The sequence below is a fragment of the Podarcis gaigeae genome, assembly GCF_964106915.1.
Source record: "Podarcis gaigeae genome assembly, chromosome: 16".
Lineage (NCBI taxonomy): Eukaryota > Metazoa > Chordata > Lepidosauria > Squamata > Lacertidae > Podarcis > Podarcis gaigeae.
The window spans coordinates 22,758,164-22,779,699 of record NC_139693.1 but is presented as its reverse complement, the minus strand read 5'-3'; the positions used below and the strand labels follow the sequence as shown (position 1 = coordinate 22,779,699).

At 42.3% G+C, this 21,536-nt stretch overlaps 1 protein-coding gene across 12 annotated transcripts in view; it reads right to left on the bottom strand.

Annotated features, from left to right (window-relative positions):
* Positions 1–21,536, bottom strand: part of CIT (citron rho-interacting serine/threonine kinase) — a 105,784-nt gene that overhangs the window by 82,673 nt on the left and 1,575 nt on the right. For 10 of the 12 annotated variants that reach the window (XM_083716806.1, XM_083716809.1, XM_083716808.1 and 7 more), the window contains exons 2-10: positions 21,076–21,230; positions 19,940–20,081; positions 18,699–18,874; positions 17,155–17,256; positions 14,667–14,809; positions 13,691–13,784; positions 10,030–10,233; positions 8,762–8,915; positions 1,016–1,196 (exon numbers count right to left, since the gene is read on the bottom strand). In XM_083716806.1, the coding sequence (XP_083572932.1) occupies positions 1,016–1,196; positions 8,762–8,915; positions 10,030–10,233; positions 13,691–13,784; positions 14,667–14,809; positions 17,155–17,256; positions 18,699–18,874; positions 19,940–20,081; positions 21,076–21,171 (1,292 nt within the window). In that variant the 5' untranslated portion in view covers positions 21,172–21,230. Of the gene's footprint in view, positions 1–1,015; positions 1,197–2,008; positions 2,128–2,164; positions 2,302–8,761; positions 8,916–10,029; positions 10,234–13,690; positions 13,785–14,666; positions 14,810–17,154; positions 17,257–18,698; positions 18,875–19,939; positions 20,082–21,075; positions 21,231–21,536 lie in introns of those variants that run through there. The other 2 variants (XM_083716802.1, XM_083716801.1) reach the window with 2 other exon arrangements.

Sequence of the window (21,536 nt, the reverse complement as noted above, 5' to 3'; positions counted from 1 at the left end):
CTCTGACTCATAACATTGGGAACATCGTTGGTGCCAGGAGAGAAATCAGATTTGGTTTCCAGGCTTCTCTTTTAAACAGATCATCTTCCACACATGCCCCAAGAGTTCACATTTTAAAAATATAGAGACCTGATATGGTTAGACTTTCCACCCCATAATACAACTTGCTTTATACTGAGACATTGGGGGCGGCTAACAGCACACTGTACATGGAATCCCAAGTAAAGTCCCTGCATTTATCTGACTGGCAACCCTATAGCCGTTCTTCAATTGGACGTGCTATATACTCATGCTTTACTTCTGGGCAGTAGCAGCACAAAAAATCAAGGGCCCACCAGACCAGAAGGGGCATCATTATACAACTGATACTCTTCCCTGTACCACTGTCGTGTAGGACCTTCTATCTTCCCCTAAGACATCCAATCGCTATGGACCTCTGCATCATCCATCCTGCAGCTCCAATGCCTCTTTTGACCATGAGTTTTGTCGATACCTTGCTCCCAGTTTCAATGGGTAACCTGAGCTGCTAGTTTGCTCCCAGGAAAATGAACTCCACACCTCTGTGCCTCACCGGACCAACCTTGTAGACCTAGAGTGCTTAGCAATGCCCTAGCCATTTCACACCAATCAAACACACCCCCATCCCTCAAGATCTGAAACTCTTCTAAATTTCTCCTAAATTCCTACAAAGCCACACAGAGAGAGAATTCAGTCAAAACCGTTCACTTCCCTCTAGGATGTAGCAGACAGATTCTAAGACGAGGAACGTTAGACTCAGAATGAAGCATTCCTTTCATGCAACAATATTGGGAAGGGGGGTGAGAGCCAATGACATGAATCACAGCTAAAGCAAAGCCTGAATCATCTTCCTATAGCAGAGGGAAGACCAGTCAAAAGCTGGGTATTCACATTTCCCCAACCTAAACCCCCCCCCCCACTCCCCGTTCCACCGCCAAGTACATCAAGCACTGATTTTCCCCTATTCATCCTCTACAAAACAGCAATTCCTACTTACTCTGTTCGGAGAATCCCCAACGCCTTGATGAAGGAGAACCCTACAAACGGCAAATCTTCTCCTGAGAAACCTGCAGGGTTCAGCTGGCACAGAGAGGATACAATTCGTGAATTCTTGTCTGGTTCATCGAAATTTGAGGTGTCATCATCAGACTTGATGGTAGGCACAAAGGGGGGAGGAGCTGGTTATTTCGTAAAAAAACATAAAGAAGAAGGAACAAAAAAATTTTAGCTGCAGTTTGCTGTCAAAGTCCCTCTCGTTCAGCATTGTCAATGGCACTGCAGCTCCTGCTTTTAATCTTGCTAACACCAGCAGGCTGAGCCACTGCTCTCCAACCTATTACAGCAACAAGAGATTAACCCTTCGGCTGCCAACATGGCTACCATTCTGCAGGCAGAGAATCTCTTGCTGCTTTTGAACCAGCCTTGCACCTTCAAGAACAAGCCAATGACGGCAATATGTCAAGTTTCAATCTTGTCTGTCTGCAGGATGCTTCCTCCTGATCTCTTTGGACAAGGGAGATCCATCTAAGCAACTTGAATCAATGAAGCAAACCGGCTGCTCTGCCTACAGATGGGGTTGTGCCAAACAGAACCAGTAGCACCCGCAGCCTGGATAACAGACCCTCGCCTCCCTTTACTAAATTAATCTTGTCTGTGGAAGCACTGCAGCTGATAAACCTCAGCCCTTTTGAGAATTCATGTTCCCAGCTTTGCTAAAACACTACTGATGGGACTCCACCGCAGTCTAGCTTTAGCGCTATCAACTCTATCAAATAGGCAACAGTAAGAATAATTTCTCCCCCTTTAGCTGACACCCTTAAAGCTCCTGCTCTCAAACTGCTTCATTTTAGCCTTCCTTTAAGGTTTAAATAAAGCAGCAGAGCTACAAAATCTTGAAGAGATAAGCTTTCCCTTAACCATGTTCAGCAGCAGAGTTGCTTGCTGGTCTGCATGTATACAGAACGAAGCCCTGCTCATTAGGATTATGCACCTTCGTTCGTTTCAAATATGCATTTAATCAATCAATGCAAATCATCGCAAAATGCAAATCAGCCAGGTTCTCTTTTTGCTCTGTGAAGCAGAATCCCTTCAGCCAGCTCGCTCCTCATCACAAGCTGATGAATGTATAGTGTGCTAATGCCGTTACCATGGATTCCGTATAGATCTCCAGCAGCTGAAGGGCTGATGGGAAATGAATGCTGGGAGCCAGCATTACAGTCCCTGCAGTGCAGACTCCCTGCTCCTCACTTTGTGCATGCTCCAGAGTTTAAAGCCTGCCTGGCTCCCTCTATTCCTGACAGATGCTGATACTTATCTGACTGACACAGGCAAAACATGAGTCACTACTGGAGCTTACTAGCTCCCTCTAGGCTGCCAGAGCCTTTTGCAGCCCAGGTTTTTTAACTCTTTCCTTTTTTATACATACTTTTAAACCATCACAAGTGAATGGCCAGAATTAATAAGCAAAAAAAAAAAAAAAAAAAAAGTCTTCCTAATTCAAATCACCCAGAACACATATTGGCAGCCTTTCATAGAGAAAATGCTGACACTGCTTTCACAAATAGATGAGCAAGCTGATTTTCTCAGAGGTTAAAAGTAACTAAGAGTAAACGGCAGGGTGGCTAACGCAATGAGGGGATTTATATTATAAGATACAGCCTAACGATTTTACATACAGGGATGTAAAGAATAATTTTTTTGAAGCATTGTTTTTAAAAGTTGGTTAAATTAGATTTTATTTTCCCTCTTCAATAGGTGTATGGCAGGGACGTCCAACGCCCAAGAGACTGCGATCTACTCACAGAATAAAAAACTGGCAGTGATCTACCCTTGGGGGGGGGGGTTTGAGGTCAAAGTTGTTCAGCTTTTTCCAGGGAAGGAAGTCAGTCTTGCATAAATTTTCCTCCACTGTTAGTTGATGAAACAAGGATAAAATGATGAACGTATCTTTGGATTCTTTTGAAACACAAAAGGCCCATTGCAGACTACTTGCTTCCTGACCTCTTAACCTATGGGCTTATGTGCTCCCTCAGTTTTCAGCCTTAACCATGGTGTAAAAATGCCTGGAACAAAGCAATGCCCAATCCACGACTACCTTCTTACCCAGATTTAAAGTTGGTAGCCAAAGGAACAATACCCTGTGTTTTAATGCTAACAATGGAATAAAGGAGGGAACAAGCCTGTGGAATGTTCTGTAATTTCTTAACCATGGTTAAAGATTGGGAAACAATCTTGGTGCTGCTAACCAAAAAGCAATATTAATCTGCACTCGAGTTGAAATAGTCTATGACCTAAGGAAATAGCAGGTGCCGTTTTTAGCAGCTCTGTATTAGGAAAATACAGTGGTACCTCTAGATGCGAACGGAATCCGTTCCAGAGCCCCGTTCACATCTAGAAGCAGACGTAACCAGCGATGGAACGTCTGCGCACGCGTCGCTTTGAGCCACTTCTGCACATGACGTCATTTTGAGCATCTGCGCAAGCGGCGAAACCCGGAAGTAACGCACTCTGTTACTTCTGGGTTGCCACGGAATGCAACTCAAACGTGCTCATCCCGAAGCACATTCAACCTGAGGTATGACTGTACATCAGAATGTCTTTTTTCTGGTGCCTGGACACAATCAACTTCTGAAAGTTGGTTAAAGAATTTCCTTTCTACAGAGATTTTCCCTGTCCTGTAAAATTGATTCTACTTGTATCTTTGAAAACATGTTGAGTTCAGCAGCCCCCTTAAGTGCTTGCCAGTAGAATGAGCCTTGAATTCCTTCTGCTGCCTGAAGGCAACCAGCTTCCTTATCCCCTTGCTAGTCTTCATTATTCAGCTGCCTGAGAACTTGAGCATGGACCCCTGTGGATCAAGCATTGTCTCTCTGTTCCAGCTCTGGGTTTTGGTCAAAGACAGAACTGCAGGCAATTCCAGCCTGAAGGTGCACATCACAGCCACAGTGCACCTAGTATGGGAAGTCAAAGGACACTAGAGAGCCAATCTGGTGTCACTAACTGGCATAAAGACTCTCAGACCTACTGACTTATTTCAGTATGAGCAATCTGTCATTGTGGGAACCACTGAGTTCTCACACCATGTTGCCTGGTGATTGGCCTCCTGCCAACCCGTTTGTCTCAATGGCACTTGCCCACCCTCAACGTTAAGCACCTGACACACTGCTGACTTATCTTCCAAAGACACAAGCACCTGACCTCCCAGGACAACCTAGAGACTGATTGTATAAAACAGCGATGGGGAACCTGTAACCCTCCAGATGTTGCTGGACTCTATCAACTCTGGGCATTAAGCATGCTGGCTAGGATTGAAGAAGAAGAAGAAGAGCTTGGATTTGATATCCTACTTTATCACTACCCAAAGGAGTCTCACAGCGGCTAACATTCTCCTTTCCCTTCCTCCCCCACAACAAACACTCCGTGAGGTGAGTAGGGCTGAGAGACTTCAGAGAAGGGTGAGTAGCCCAAGGTCACCCAGCAGCTGCATGTGGAGGAGCGGAGATGCGAACCCGGTTCACCAGATTACGAGTCTACTGGTTTTAACCACTACACCACACTGGGTTGATGGGAGTCCAGTCCAACTTCTGGAAGGCCACAATTCCCCAGCCCTGTTATCAAGGCATAACTGCTTGAAATATTTGGCTACTGTCCTAAACTTGCACAGCTGTTCCCCTTTCCCTGGTTTCTGAATCCAGTCCAACACAAGTCGCTTGAAGTTGCAAAGCAAATCAGGGAGCTGTTTCCAAAGGAAGAACTGTGAGGTGGGAGAGACTTTGCGCTTTTCCCACCTGCCTTGCCCCACCTTCCAGCCGTAAGAGCCTTTAGAACAGAGCTGCTGCCAAAGGCATTACAGTGGTACCTTGGGTTAAGAACTTAATTCGTTCTGGAGGTCCGTTCTGAACCTGAAACTGTTCTTAACCTGAAGTACCACTTTAGCTAATGGAGCCTGCCGCTGCACCACCACCACGCAATTTCTGTTCTCATCCTGAAGCAAAGTTCTTAACCTGAGGTACTATTTCTGGGTTAGCGGAGTCTGTAACCTGAAGCGTCTGTAACCTGAAGCGTCTGTAACCCGAGGTACCACTGTATGTGTATGTGTGAGGTGAGGAGATGGAGTTGATCAACTCCCACTCGAAAACCTATGTCCCCACTGTGGAAAGAAATGTGGATCCAGATTTGGTCTCCACAGTTACTGACAAACAGTCGCACCTAATAAGAATAGCTAATAGCACAGTCACTTATTGGTGATTTGTTAAATATTCTATTATTTATGTTGTGTCAGCTTGCATTTCTTAGTGTAGAAAGTATTGATCTGATGTGTAGAGATCTTTCCTATTCTACTTAATTCAAAAGGGTTCTGGAAGCTTCTCTGTATGAAAGAAATAAGCAGAATGTACGTAATGTTTGGGTTATTCCTTCAGAGAAGCTGAGTACAGCTGGCTTAAATTGGTTCTGTTATCTCTTCTGTGTCAAGGTCATGCTGGCTATAATAAGAGGCCAGAAGGAGCCTGGGATTCACTCTTTTCTCGCTCTCTCTCTCCTTCTGGTGTGGTGTTCTGTACATAGTATGCTTAGTGTTAAGGTTTAGGCTTATTATAAGTTATTGTAAGTTTACGTTAAGTCTGCTGCAACTGGATTTCTTCTGGACAGTGCCAATCCTGAATGTATTGGATTTGTGGCTATTATGCTCATTTGCCTTCAGTAGCAGTAAAGCTCTGCTGGATGAAATCTTAATTGCTTCTGGACAATTTTTTGGGAATCCTGCAACGTGTTTAAGTTTTTACTCTGCTAACTATACGTTGGAATCTGCTCTGGATCAATATTGTGTAGAATTCCATGACATGTTGTACTTGTGATGTTCTATTGCGTTATTGTTATTCATCATTTATAAGCCAATTTGCAATTCGTGTGAATGAAAAGCAGCATAGAAATATAATAAATCAAATCAAAAACCCAGTATTCCACCTGAGGCCTGGGATGCAGATCCTCCTTTCCTGGCAAGACTTAAGTCACTTCATGGCAATTTCATCTACTCTTGGAAGCAAGAAAACCTTCTGCTTAACCAGGGATGCAAACAGGCTAAGAGAAACTGGCAAGGGCAAGATATAATGATGGATGGGTGCTAGAATCAGAACTCTGACCCCTGGAGCTTGCTCTTGAAGGCACTGTGGAGGCGGCATGGGACAACATTTTAGATGTTATCGTGCATCACAGCTAAGAAGGAATCTCCTCTGAGAAAGCAGGAGATAAACATAACAGAAAAACAGCAAACAACTGTTTGCTCAAGGGAAAGGTCATTTGCACTTAGGTTAATTAGATTCTCTCCTTGAGAAATGAATGCTCCTTCCCATTTCTCTTCAGTAGATGGATTCATCTGAGACACTTTCAAAGGGCCTTAAAACATTAAATGCTTTATAAATGAATGAATTATTTGAAAAACGAGAATACAAGACATCCCTTTCAAGGTCTTGGATTCTCTTGCTTATTTATCTGTTTAAGATTTTTACCCTGACCTTCTTCAAAAAAATGATATGGCTAACACTTCAAATGAAACAACACTGGCAGAATTAAAAAGAACACCAAGGAAGTCTCAGAATAAAAGTGCAACAAAAAGCAAAGGGAGGGGTGGCAAAATAACTTTAGGACACTGACGAACAAGTCAAACTGTGACATCATCTAAAAATAATGCAGTGATTGTTTAGCATTGAAATATTTTCTGATTTTTTTATCCACAAGACTAAAAATATGGCATTGGTGTTCAAGCTACCAACCCTAGCCCAATTGACAACCATTTCAAACAGAAAGGCCCACAAGCATTTGTGGACCCGGCAACTCGAGGCTAGTCCCTTCATGAACTGCAAGGGATGAGTTGTCCATGTTATACAAGGAAGCTGGCAGTGTATAGAGGGAAATTAAGAGTATATGGCTCTTCCATTCATGGTCCCAAAGCACTTTCCCTTTCCACCAGTGTTAGGGAAACTGTGGCCCTCCAAATGTTGCCACTGTACAACTCACATCATCCCTGATCAGTGGCCATGCTGACTGGGGTTGATGGGAATTGGAGTATGTGGCGTTTGCCCTCCTAGGTGTGTGACATCATACCGGGTTCATAGGGAAAGGGTTAACTAATTGTAAAATGACTAACCAATGGGAACCCAAGGGGAGGAGTTAGAAGGGAGAGTTAGAGTGGTTGAGAAGTCAGTCTGGAGTTAGAAGAGACAGAGAGGATAAGTCTGTGGGTTGGGCTAGTCTGATGAGAGAGAGTGAATTTGTTAAGAGGAGTCAGTCAAACAGTTGAGATAATCAGTCAGAAGGTATTAGGAAGGTATAGGCCGGTAAAGAAACTAAAGTTAAGATAATGACAGGAATATTATCTGAGAAACCATAAACTTGTTAATGTTTATAAAACAAACTTGTTTATTTGGTTCACTTTTAACAACTGTCTGGACTCAGTGTTTTACCCAAGAGTAACGGGTTGGTGGCAGCGGTGAAGCAAGCACAGTGGTGGCACAGTGATCAATAGACCGTTAAACGTCTGGGGACCCTGTGTGATCGCCACAGAGTCCAACAACAGCCCGAGGGCCACAGGTCCCCCAACAGTGCTTTAAACACACGCTCACAAACTCTGTTCCATTGCAATGACTACTGTTGACTGGAAGAAATCAGCTTGGGTGCTCGTTGTCCGCAGGGCAGCAGTTGGGCATCCCTGCCCTCTATACTCTCAAAAATAAAGTATCTTCATTCTGGCTTGTAAATAACTATTCATTGGTCACCCATGATTAATAATAATCTTCTCCAGGTGAACAAGAAAATAAGATTCATGAAAGCTGGGGGGAGGTCATTTTAAGCAACAAATGACTTCTCCCACTTTTCTTATGGAAATGACTAAAAGCAGCTTAAACTATAAAATCATACACAAAACAGCATTAAACACCCTCAACCAAACACCTAACAGGAAAAAACAGAAAGTCAGCAGGATTTAAAAGAGGGAAAGAAAACCTATTAAAAGAAACAGAAGATGATTCCAGTAGTCATCTGCATAAGTCCCTATGAAGAGCCATATTTTGAGAAAGCAGCAAAAAAGGGGGGAAGGGGGAGATAGTCAGGCATGTTTCCTTGGGGGAAGGCATTTCATGATGTCACAGATAAAAAGGTCCTGCACCTTTTACTCATCAGGTGAACCCCAGGTCAGCAACAGAATCCAGATCAGGACTTCAGATCTTGATCTTAATTAACAGCGATAAGGTTACATGTGTTGGCAGATGCATTCATGGAAGTATTTGTAAGCCAACAACTTGACTTAATTTGCTAGCCAAGTTTAAATACGTAAAGGAAGTCTTGTGTGTCTTTGTCTTAATAGCATTTAGGGAGGTCCAAGCAGCCTTCTCAATGCACCACTTGACAAAATTTCACCCACTACTTGCATCCTTACCAAGTATCTCAAATAAGTATAGCACATTTCAAGCACATAGCAAAGCAAATCATTTTCTCTGCATCTCATTTTGTACAACGACATTTGTGGCAGTTCAGTGCAAACATCAACAAAATTCCCTTTGTAAATTATTGTCTCTCTTTATTCCATTCATACGCTCTCTCTGCCATGATAGTACTCATGGTGGAATACATGATGGAAGTGAACGAAGGGAACACCCCAGAAAGTTGCTGCATAATGTTCCTTTGGAGTGTGCCCTGGGAATTAGCCACCAACCAAGGCCCTAAATTTCATCAGGAACATGTTACTCACAGTTACGGATGCAACTCCAGTCAACTGTAGAAAAGAATGGATGACAGCAGAGGCTTTCGTAATCTAGTCTCTCTTTCTGCCCACACAGTAAGCTCTGCACTAGATCAAGGAATTCTTTGCTGACTTTCACATCCTCAGGGAACTTCAGGAACCTCTGAAGTTGAAGCAAAAATAAATCTTACTCAGTAGTAAAGAAACCAAAAGCTGAGAGCTGGGATCCAAAGAACTACTTTCGCCAAGCCAAAAAGCTTGCATACCCTGAAGTGGGCCATGTGGATTTGTATTTATTTTAACACAACATCCCATTAAGCTATACTGCAAACTGCTTTTGAAACTTCCTCCACACCTGAAAACAAAATAAGGAGGCAGCTGTTTGGAGAGACACCTTTCAGGTACATGGGATGAGCAGCACAGTTCTTTGGACGCCAGCCAAAGGGTTTCAGTATCCTTCAAAACATCCCAACAAAAGTAGTTAATGAAAGGGATATGCACATGCAGCAACTTCACAAAAGCACAGGAAAGCAAAAAATATTATTATTAGCTGATGGTGATGTTGTTGTTGCTGCTGTATTAGCTATTCTTATTAGGAGCAGCATACAGAACATCAGATTTCACTTTTTAGTAATGAAAGGTTCTATCCCTTATGCCAAGGATGGGGAATCTGTGGGTCTCCAGATGTTGCTGAAGTCCCAACTTCCATCAGTCATAGATTTAATAGTCAGTGGTCAGGGGTGATGGGAAATGTAGTCCCATATCTGGAGGGCTGCAGGTTCCCTGTTCCTGCGCCATGCAAAGCAATGTTTGAAAGCATGTTGACAATTCCTGATGATGGAGACTTTGCCAGTGACTCTGCATGGGGCTTTACTGCCCCTTCCCAAGACTAACAGAAGCAGACTAAATAATGAAAGATAAATGATGAGAAATGCATAAATACCCATCATAGAAACTCACTTATTTGCCACAGAATTTGGGTCAATGGCACAGAGTATCTTGCTTTTAATCAAGCAAAATGCGCACAGTTCTAGGTAGAATTAAATGTATGATTGAACGAAGTTTTAGTATTGGCTAATCAGCACTAATTTCACAAAGTTCCTGTAGCTAATAATACATCTGTCAATAACGCCCAAAGCACTAGTACAGCAGGAAATAACTAGCAAAAGCTAAGCAATACACACATATGCAGGACGCAGGACCATACAGACAAACGCTTGGAGCTCTTTTGTTCTGGCAAATTCCACCTTCACATGTACTGAGAACTTTGTTCGTACCTGAAAGTTCATTATGTTATTGAAGGTTTTGCTTGAGGTTCCTTCCGTAAATGGTGATTTTCCATACATCATTTCATAAGCAACCACCCCTAGAGACCACCAGTCACATTCTGATCCATATGAACCCTTGCCATTGCTGTTCAGAACTGTTAGCATCTCTGGAGCCATATAATCTGGGGTGCCAACTGGCAGTTTGGCATCCACCTGGAAAGTAGAACACAATGGGTGCAGTTACAGCTTATTCTATTGTTAATATACGCTGGAAACCAAGCATTCATCACGTTACTCATGAAAGGAATTTAAGTTAACATTTTCTGTGTACATCCCTGAACAAGAAAATAATGGATTGCATGCTTAATACAACATTAACATGATGAACCAAGGAGGAAAATGGAAATATGTGTTACATGGGAGGAGTCTGTATTTCAAGTCTTTTGAATCATAACAAAGCCAAATCTTTTTACCATGGACAACAGATTTTGAAAAGATTGTGATATCACACATTCCTTCCTCCCAGGCATTTGACTCAACAGCAAAAATGCCTCGCATGAATTATCCACAGTTAATGCTTTTGTCAGCACCAACTTTAGTCATGGTTAATGCTAACTATAATTTCCTCTTTGTCACTTCACATAGCGCCCAATGTATCAGAAACGGTTTGTAATAGGAAACAAGAACTTGGTCCACTCAAAAATGCCTTTAACCAACTAAATGCCTTTAGCTAACAGCAGAAGAAATCATCTCATTCATTCAAATTTAGCTGCATCTCTCCTTTCCAATGTGTAAAAATTGCCATGCTACCATTCCCTTCAATAAGCTTAGGTTGCTAGATGCCTATCCCACCCGAAATAAGCAGTGGCTTCTATGTAATAGAGGATTCAAGGCATCCTCGAAGTAGGCACACAGGCTTATGCATTAAGTGAAAAATGCATTTTAGCACTCACATAAAAATTATTGCATATCACACCCTTCCTCCAAAAACAGCCCTGGTTTGGAGGTGGCAACCCTCTAGCACTATATAGCGTAGCAGATGGATGTTGGGGAGAGTGAGATATTTTTTAATCCTAAGAATCTGAACAGCACTACAAGGCTCCTACTCCAATATGCCTGAAGCTAAGAATAGGAGCACATCCACTATTCTTTATTTATTATTGAATGGCTCTCTAGCTTACCTTTCCCAGGGAAGACTACAACAAATAAATAATATGCAAGAAGAAAAAGGCAAGACTGACAAAACAATTAAAAACTGTAACAAAACTGTAACAAAAGCACACACTTTAGGGTTTTTCTAAAGGAGAACAGTTCTTTAGATGCCTTTGGCCCAAACTGTTTAGGGCTTTAAAGGCCAATGTTGTTGTTGTTTATTCATTTAGTCATGTCCGACTCTTCGTGACCCCATGGACCAGAGCACACCAGGCACTCCTGTCTTCCACTGCCTCCCGCAGTTTGGTCAAACTCATGCTGGTAGCTTCAAGAACACTGTCCAACCATCTCGTCCTCTGTCGTTCCTTCTCCTTGTGCCCTCCATCTTTCCCAACATCAGGGTCTTTTCCAGGGAGTCTTCTCTTCTCATGAGGTGGCCAAAGTATTGGAGCCTCAGCTTCAGGATCTGTCCTTCCAGTGAGCACTCAGGGCTGATTTCCTTAAGAATGGAGAGGTTTGATCTTCTTACAGTCCATGGGACTCTCAAGAGCAGGGGGCAGCAACCTAAGGCCCAAGGGCCACAAGCAGCCCACAAGCAGGGGTCGTTTAACTGGCCCATGAGCCGCCCCCGAACTGAACCGCCCACTTGGCAAGTCCCCACGTACTGCACTAAATCAGTGCAGCGCAGTGCAGCACGGGGACTCGCTTCCGCAGCGCAAGAAATCGCGTCTGTGCAGATGCAGACACCAGAAATCGTGGGCGCGCACACTCTCACACGATCCAGCCCACAGAGGGATCTCTGCTAGAGTGAACTGACCCAGGCGAGGCAAACCTTGCCAACCCCTGCTCAAGAGTCTCCTTCTGCACCATAATTCATAGGCCAATACAGCACCTTATATTGGACACTGAAGCAGATAGGCAACCAGCATAACGGATGTCATATGGTTAGGGCATCTGTCTCCTGCCACGTGTCCTTGCTGTTCCATTTTGCCCCAGTTGATGTTTCCAGACTGCTTTCCCCACGCAGAGTGCATTACAGTAAGAATGCATTGCAAGATTTTGTTACAGGTCCCATTTGTACAGTATTGTAATTGCACTTGTTCTGTTAGTGCAAGGATTCATGCTTGGGCAACAGAATTTCTGCCCTTCTGCCCCCCAAGTCTGCTCTGAAGGATTGGGGGTACCCTTCCCCTGACATATTTAAGAACCATTTATTTAGTACTACGTTGGGTACTAATTGTTTACAGATTTTCCACTATCGTAACTCTTTCCACATCAACTCCTTTAACAAGGATCCCATGCACATTGGGCCTGTGTGTTGCAAAGGATTCTGGGACATGTAATTATTTTTGGTTAAACCAACAAGCACAATGACCAATAAACTCAAGAACACTGGCCTCACTCGGCCTACTTGAGCTGCATGTATGAACACACCAAACACTCTCCTAGATGGAAGGGAAATATTATTTCCTTTAAAAGAAGTTTATTTGACATTCCTGGGAACACAGTCTGAAGACCACTGTTCTTTTAGATTAAATATGCATTAATAAATGCTGTTAGTTTAAGCAGCACACTTTTCCAACTGGCTTTTAAACGAAAAATTAACAAAAGAATGTAATAATATTATATATCCAAAGCCAGGACTGGCAAATGTAACAAGATGAGTAATTAGCCAATATTCATTTCTATATCGAATCACATCCGTTGCATTAGTTTAATCAAGAAGCACTTGTTAGCATCACAAGAGACAAACAGTTCTAACTGTAATCAAAAAGACCATTACTCACCATCCACCAGACCTCAGCTACTTAATTACCCATTTCAGTTTCTTCCCAAATTAGCAGGAACATCATTAAACTCAAGAACCAGGGTACACTCTAGCTGTCTTTCAGTGCTATCCACTACTTCAGTTTTTTTAACTGAAAAGCACAGCACTCGCTTTGGAAGTACAGCAATTTGAGAAAAACACATCAACTTAAGCAGAAATCCATACTAATAATGAATATGTAAAACACTCAAAACTCATAGGGAAGGAAGTTCAAGAGCTTGCAGTTTCCTGAATACGCCTTCAGAGACAATCTGCACTGGGGCATTATTAATAATTACTTTTGGTGTCTGCCACACAGTTATCCATATAGAAGGGATGGCTGACCCATGCCCTGTGAGCTGCCCAAGGTTTTTTTGTGCCACTCCCAAAAGCTGTCATTCTTAAAAAGGTTGCTGGTGTTTTCCTTACCAACCAATCACACAGCTCCCTGCTGTGATTCTGCGAGGCCGAAACATCCAGATACAGAGGAACTATGCACACACTCAAATAACAGTAAGGCTAGACATAAGCAATTCAGCGAATTAAATACTTTCACCTGTGCTAGCATTGCTTACATTTCTTTTAAAGAAACAGTACACTCTTGCCTCATTACTAATAATCTGTATTAAATTAGTGACAACTACAATAGGCACCCGCAGCCAAAAATAAAAAAGCTACGATGTTTCCCCATCCACTCTAGATCTTTATTACCTTTTTATCCGCCGTCAGTTTGGCGGCAGACCCAAAGTCCACCAGCTTGATGTGTCCTGTTCGGTCAATAAGAATATTCTCTGGTTTAATATCTCTGTAAATAAAAAACCCAAAGCAATCAATAAAAGCTTTTCACAAGACCATAAATGCTTCCCTAACACATACTGTATTACAAAAACCATTAGAGTGGTAAAAAAATAATCCAAAAGGGATGTAGTCAAACACTAGTTCTCAAACTAGTCAGACTAACACTTTACAATACCACATGCATCTCAGAGAGAGAGAGAGTATTTAGAAAGCAAATACTCAAGCAAGTCAACCTGGAAATACTCAACCTGGAACTATATTCCAACTCCAACTGAAGTTGGAAGGTCCAAACTGGAGTTCCTCATGGAAGCTCACAGTCCTTTCTTTAGCTTTGGTGTCCTGTCCTGTCCCCCACCACATCTTAGAGAGCCAGCGTGGTATAGTGGTTAAGAGCAGTACACTCATAATCTGGTGAACCGGGTTCACTTCCCTGCTCCTCCACATGCAGCTGCTGGGTGACCTTGGGCTACTCACATTCCTTTGAAGTCTCTCAGCCCCAATCACCTCTCACAAGTGTTTGTTGTGGGGGAGGAAGGGAAAGGAGATTGTTAGCCGCTTTGAGACTCCTTAGAGTAGTGATAAAGCGGGGTATCAAATCCAAACTCCTCCTCTTCTTAGGCAATAAAGCTACTGAGAATTCTTCAGTGAACTCAGGAGAGTTTCAAAAGCTGATGACGATATTGCAACAGGGTGTTCAAATTCTAGAAACCTACTGCCTAAAACAGATGTTTGACTCCAGCAATCTTAGTAGTATCTTAAGGGTAATGTCTCCAAATACAGTTAGAAGTATCGATAGTTTCCAAAACTGTTCCCTTCACTGATTTCCAAAACGATCCATTATTCCCAGTGTTGAATTAAGCCTACTGGTGTAAGGCGCAGCAACACTTACCGGTGGGCATAGCCCATTTGATGGACACTATGGATGGCCAGAACTAACTCTGCTAGATAAAACTGAATAGTGCTTTCATCAAGTTGATCCTCATATCTGTTTAGGAAGGACAGAAGATCTCCTCCAGGCTCATATTCCATAACCTTCATGCAATTTCAAAGTAAACAGACAAAAAGAAAGCAAAGCTTTGTGAAGCTCTTCTACTATGAAAAGCACACAGCATCAGCAAACAATCATTTAAAGAACATTTTCTGTGTTCTCAATATATTCAGCTTTGCTACAACAAAAGAAATTCAGAAGCACTAATCTTCCAGTAATTAAAGTTTGAGGACGGGACCCTAGATGCATCAAGAAGTATTTCTTTTTGACGTGGCTTCACTACAAAAATGGCTATTACTTGGGAAATGGTTGTGTTAACTATAGCTGATGGGTACTGGTGACTTTGTAACTTATATGCGTGGGCAGCTAAGAAGATCAGGAGAAAAGAACTAGATAAAATAGTGGTCAATTGCAAAGGTGATTCGGACATTTAAGCTGGCACATTCTACCTGAGAACCCCCTGCTATTCTATCGTATGCAACAAATAATTCTTAGGAGACATGATCATGGTTTATTGTATCTGCAGTGGCTGATGTTTTCATGGTTATTTTTGCTTTTCTTTTTGTTCCCTTTGTGAATGATGCCATGGCCTCTGGCTAGTGCGATAAAGTTTATAATGATGATGGAAGTTTATGATGATATAGCTGATGGGCTTTGTAGTCCAAAAGAGCTGGAGGGCACCAGGTTGGAGAAGGCTGGTTCTAACTCCATGCAGGCCTGCATAGGATTGCAGTCTTAGCCCATTCATTATGTCTGAGGTACGCATACGTTTTTCAGGATGTGGTTCCAAAGATGGGCTTGGGGGCAAAACCATGCTGGCTATGGCTGATAGGAATTGTCAGCCAAAGCTGCATGATCTCCTTTGTTCTTTCCCTGTGTCTATTTTAAATTTTAAGCTTCTTAGGGAAGGTCCTGTCAAACCTTTGTGAAGTATCACACACATTGATGGCTTGCTCAGTCTCTTCTCACCACATTCACCAGTGTGGCATAATGCTGGACTAGGAACTAGGAGACCAGGGTTCAAACCTTACTGGGTCATGAAACTCACTGGGTGGCCTTGGGCCAGTCACTGCATCTCAGTCACAAGAGACTAGGGCCCTGCGGGACCTGACATCCTTCCGCAGGGCCTGCAAGACAGAGTTGTTCCACCAGGCCTTTGGCCAGGGCGCAGCCTGACTCCCTCCTCTGGCAACCTGCTTAGAATCTTGCTTAATTAGTTGCCATTAATTTGATTTTAATTGATTTTTATAATGAAATATTTTTAGAATGTGTTTTTAGAATCTGATTGTTTGATTGTTGATAGCCGCCCTGAGCCCGGCTTCGGCTGGGGAGGGCGGGATATAAATAAAATTTATTATTTTTTATTATTATTATTATTATTATTATTCGTGCATAGCAGGTAATTTTTTTTATTTTAAAATGTGCACCCCCCACTTCCTCCACTGGCTTACATCTCCCGCAAAAACAAGCTTCACCAGCCAATCAAAATATAGAAACAAAAAAAACCGGAGTAGGATTCCGGGCATGGCCAAAAGTGGCCCTCCAGCTGTTTTGGGACTACAACTCCCATCATCCCTAGCTAACAGGACCAGTGGTCAGGGATGATGGGAGTTGTAGTCCCAAAACAGCTGGAAAGCCAAGTTTGGCCATCCCTGGATTAAGCAATATACCAGCATTAAAAAGTGAAGTATAAAACAAACTGTAAGATATAGATAATAAAAACAGTATTAAAACTTAAAAACCAAGAAGAATTAAAAACTGCAGAAATGAAATAGATTCATTTGAGAAGCCTTAGGAAAAAAGAAAAGTTTGCAGTCAGGTGTCCCAAAACATAGCAATGTTGAGCTTGCTTCATTTCAATGGGAAGAGAAGTCCAGCCACAATGCTAAAAGCACATGCTTGAGTCATAGCATGGTTTACTATAGAATGTGGCTTGAACCAGAGCACCCCACAAGTATTTCAGCATAGTTCAATAGTGGCTTCTGTATGCACAGAAGAGAATAAAATTCACTCTCCACCTCACTGTGTACAGTGGAAGCAGAGAAGTATTACCCATGCAGACCCGAAGGTATCAAATTCTTTATCAATCATGCTTTTTCCCTTCTTCTTAAAATGTTAACATTTAAATAGTTTGATAATTGAAAAAAAAAAGTTAATTAACTGTCAAGGATTCTTCATTCTCAGATTGAAGTATTCACTGTTCTGCAGAAAGGCTCCCACCTTTCCTAACAGGAAGATTTAATGACTAGCTTCCTCCTGTAATTGCTTTGAAGTGAATGTGGTAAAATCAAACTCTACCCAGTGGTCTCCAGCAGCGAGCAACTTGCCTGGCGTGTGAAAGTAAAAGCTGTCAGCCCACTTGAAGTGATGCTGCAAATACAAAACTCACCAAATAAAGATTCTTTTTGTCTTGAAATGCATAATGCAACTGTGGAATCCAAGGGCTGGTACTCTGGGATAATATATTCCTTTCTTCCTCAAAGAATAATACCTGTGAGGAGTAAATATTAATAAATCATCAACTCCTTGGAGGAACAATAAAGTGAGTGCAAATTTGCATTTTGAAGATTCAGCAGCAACAGTCACTCACATCTAAGGTCTTTCATCTAGCATGGATCTAGCTCTCCTTTTCTGAAACTGTCAGCCTTCGGATTTTAAAAACCAAGTTCCTAGCCCTCATGGAGAAAGCTATATATTTTGAAAAGTTGCATGTTTAAAGTTTGAGCATTCATGGTCTCCAATTAAATTTTCCCTCCTCACACACCCTGTTACTCACTTTTTCACACAATGCCTCTCCCTCCTAAAGAGCATCTCTTGTGCTCTTTGATAAAATACTATATGATTCACAACACATCATTTGCACAGATCGTACTAATCTGCAACATTTGAATGCAGAACGACTTTTCTGGGAATTATTTCCTTAGCACAGAGCTTAAAAAATTCAACTGCCTATCTCTTTTTTAAAAATCTGATGAACCTGGCTGAATGACCAGGCTTCTCCATTACATAACAACCTACCTGTTGTGTTTCCAGCAGCCTCCATACAGCCTATTCCAGAATGCACTGCTTAGGAGTAGATGAGAAAGCTGTCTCAGCTCTCACCTTTTATCATCCTGGGTTGTTGAAAGGTGCGGGTGGCCTATCTTTTGCTATCTAAATGTTGGGCGTCAGGTGTCGCATGCATCAAAACTCTGTCTCTACAGGTGTGCCCAAGGCCACACAGCCAAACCTGATCAGAGGATTCATCTCTCTCCCTGACAACCCCCTCCTGCAATTCTACAGTTAAAAAGAGGGGGGTTATTATTCCCCATAGAAATGCTGTCGGCTTGTGTGTCATGTAGCATCCTGTTTTCAGGAGGGTCGTGTATAGTTCCTGAAAGTTTGAGCTTCCTTTTTAAGACTACTTAGCTTATGTTACTTAGAGGAGGGGGGGCTTATGCTACCTGTTTCCCTTCCATTCTAATCTCAATGAAGCCTCTAAATTTGGAACCTGGGATTTGACCATACAATTTTTGACAACTCAGATCTTCTGCTGCTTGTCAGACCATATTTACGCTATATGCTTTGAGGTAACTCACTCAATTATGAGTGGGAAGTTGTCCCCTCCCAGGAGAAATTTAACCTGCTACTCTTCTGAGTTCCTCTCACTCACAAGTTAGGATGAAGCAGGAGGTGGTGGCAAATGTAAGTTGGGGTGTTGCAAGCCCCACAGCAGCCAAGCACTTTCAAGTTTTGCACTTCACACAGATGCCAGAGAAGCCTGTTCTCTACCACTTCTATAGGCACAGGTTATTTGATCTTGCTCTGGGGCAACTGTATATTTATATCTGGATCACAACTGGAACTCCTGATTCCATACCCTGTTAACAAGCTTTCTCGCTATGAAAAGCTTATGCGCAATTTGAAGATTATAAAATCAAAACAGGAACTCACATGATCCTGTGCCAGCAGCCTCTCCTTGCTCATCACCTTCATGGCGTACACATCGCCAGTTGCCTTCTCTCTCACTACCTGCACTTCTGCAAAGTGACCACATCCCACCAGACTTCTGACTTCAAAGTCCTTCACACTGGGCTGAAGTTCTCGGAATGCTGCTACAGAGTCTGAATCTGCGCAATATTAGACAGACACTTTACGTTGGGGAGAAGCAAACAGTGAAGTGCAATGCAGAATTTAACTTAAAGAGCCATGGCCATCCCATCAATAAAATTGTTCCCATGTCCTCTCCTCAGTCCAGATCTAGGGGACCAAAACTGCTCATGTCTCTTTTTATTAATTTTATTTCATAACATTCATATACAGTGTTCAAAACTCCCATTGTTCTAGGCGCATTTTGCACAGGAAATTTCATTATTACAAGCATGTTTCTGAGCTCTGGGCACAGTACTGCGCCTAAGATTTCAGATTAGAACTGCAGAGTGGAAGGAAAGGAGGACCTTTTTCTGCCTCCCCACTTCCAGCCACTCTCTGAAGACTGGAAAAGAGACCCTCTTAAGAATATTAGAGGGGTGGACAGGGGAAGGACTAGATCATGTGAAAAATGAACATAGTATTTTAGCTGCATTTTCAGCTTTGCTTGTTATAAAAAACTGTGCATAAACATTCCATTGTTGCACTCATAACCTAGCCTTAAGGTGCCATTTCGTTCCTAGTTTTCATATCTCAGTTCCTAATACTGTTCATATATCACTTGATTGTGATGCCCCTTTGTACACAACAGTCAACACATATATCGTGCCAAAAGTATGCACAACAGCTGCCAGGTAGCATCTGCCCAACTCTTCAATTCACCAGACTCTTCCATTTGGGAATATTATTTTCTACACTGGGTAAAAAGGAAGGATGCACATACAAGCCCAATACAATATCCTGCTGTTACTACATGGATTTCCTCTGTTGCAGTGGGGCTGCAGCTCAGTGATAAAGTATCTGCTTTGCAGGCAGAAAGCCCCAGGTTCATTCACTAGCATCTCTAAGTAAGACTGGCAAAAACTCCTATGTGAAAACCTGGAGAACTGCTGCCCATCAGTGTGGGCAATATTAAGTAAGATGTACTGATGGTCTGGCTCAGAATAAGGCAGCTTCCTATGTTCCTAATGTATATGCTGAACAGGTCCTTCACGGAATAATTCACTCTTGCATAAAAAAGCTGTAAGAAAGCCAACAAGACATACACTTTTTAATGAAATTGCCCACATGCTTGATTTTCATTAAAACAGGGTTGCTGCATTCTTCGAAAAGCACCGTTAGGGAGTCCAAAATGCCTTCCCTGGAAAATGGAGACATCTGCTGCTGTGCCACAGAGGGCAGCTTCCCCTGGTAACGAAGACAAATACCAGTGAGAGACAAGAATGGAAGAACATTGGTAGACAATTCATAGTTGCTAGCAAAATTAGAAGCATATGTTACAGCAGGTCACCTATGTGTATATATAGAACTGCTCAATTTCTTTTTCTACTTTTAGGGTGAATAGTTGAAGTGTGTGTGTGTGTGTGTGTATGTGTATGCTAGTTACAGTTATATTTCCCACCTTTTCCCTAAAGAGCTCTGGGTAACATATATGGTTTCTGCACTCTCAAGTTTATCCTCACAAACCTGTGGAGGTAGGTCAGGCTAAGAGGCAGTGACTGGCCCAATGTCACCCAGTGACTATTTGAACCTGAAATGTCTCCTGGCTCCTGTTCCAACACTCTAACCATTACACAGCACTGCTTTAATGACAACAGACTACTGTCACACTAGTTAGAGATGGCAATAGAAGTATTGAAAGGCAATCATTAATAAGACCACCCTGTGAAATGAAGAAGGGGAAAAATGTCACCACTGCTATCTCTGCCTTAACAGAAGACCTTTAGGAGATACTAAAAAAATAAAAATAAAGGGGAAAAGTTCTAATATGAACAATGTACACAAACTGTAGAATGTACAGAATTCCAGGAGGTACCATTTCTTTTTCTTTATTTAACAACATTTGTAAACTGTTAACTATAAACAGAACCTCTAAGATGTTTACCTGTGCCCCACTGACCAAAATGACCAAGCTCCAATGCATCAGATATTGCCCAACTACACCCAACTTTTGTGATCAGCTGGTGGCGGATGATACCAGTCAGTGGGGTCCCAGAGGGTGAAGCAGTTGTTGGCCCCTCCTTACTGCATAGGAGGTACAGAACTTTGAAGACAGCCACAAATATTTGGCCACAATAAATGTTACTCCTTCAACACAACAGAAAGTTGAGTATTTATGAATTGCAGATGCTGATGTAAAACCAGTATAGTTTACACAATCTGGGACCAAATAAACATTTACCTGTAAAAGCAGGTTAAGTCTAGAGACACGGCTGGCAATGGGCTCCATCATGCCTATCTCCGCAGGATTACGCACACCATACTTAAACTTCAACATCTTCAAAATTCACCACCAACAGACACCTACCAGGATGGATGCTGTAGTTTGTTTTCAATCTGTATTAGAATTATTAATTCCAAGAAGTTATAAGAAGTTTGGGCTTCCTTCAAATCACACAATTCTAAAGGTATAATTGAATGTCATAGAACAGGACGGGGCAGCTGTGGCCCTTCAGATGTTAATGGACTCAACTTTGATTGGCCCCAGCTAGCATGGCCAATGTGTCAGGGTTGACAGGAGGATTTAGAAGATTACGGTTTATCGACCCCTGAATTCCCTACCCTGGGAGTCCAGGGTTCAAATCCCCACTCAGCCATGGGTCTCACTAGGTAATTTGGGTTAGTCACTGCCACCTAGCCTAG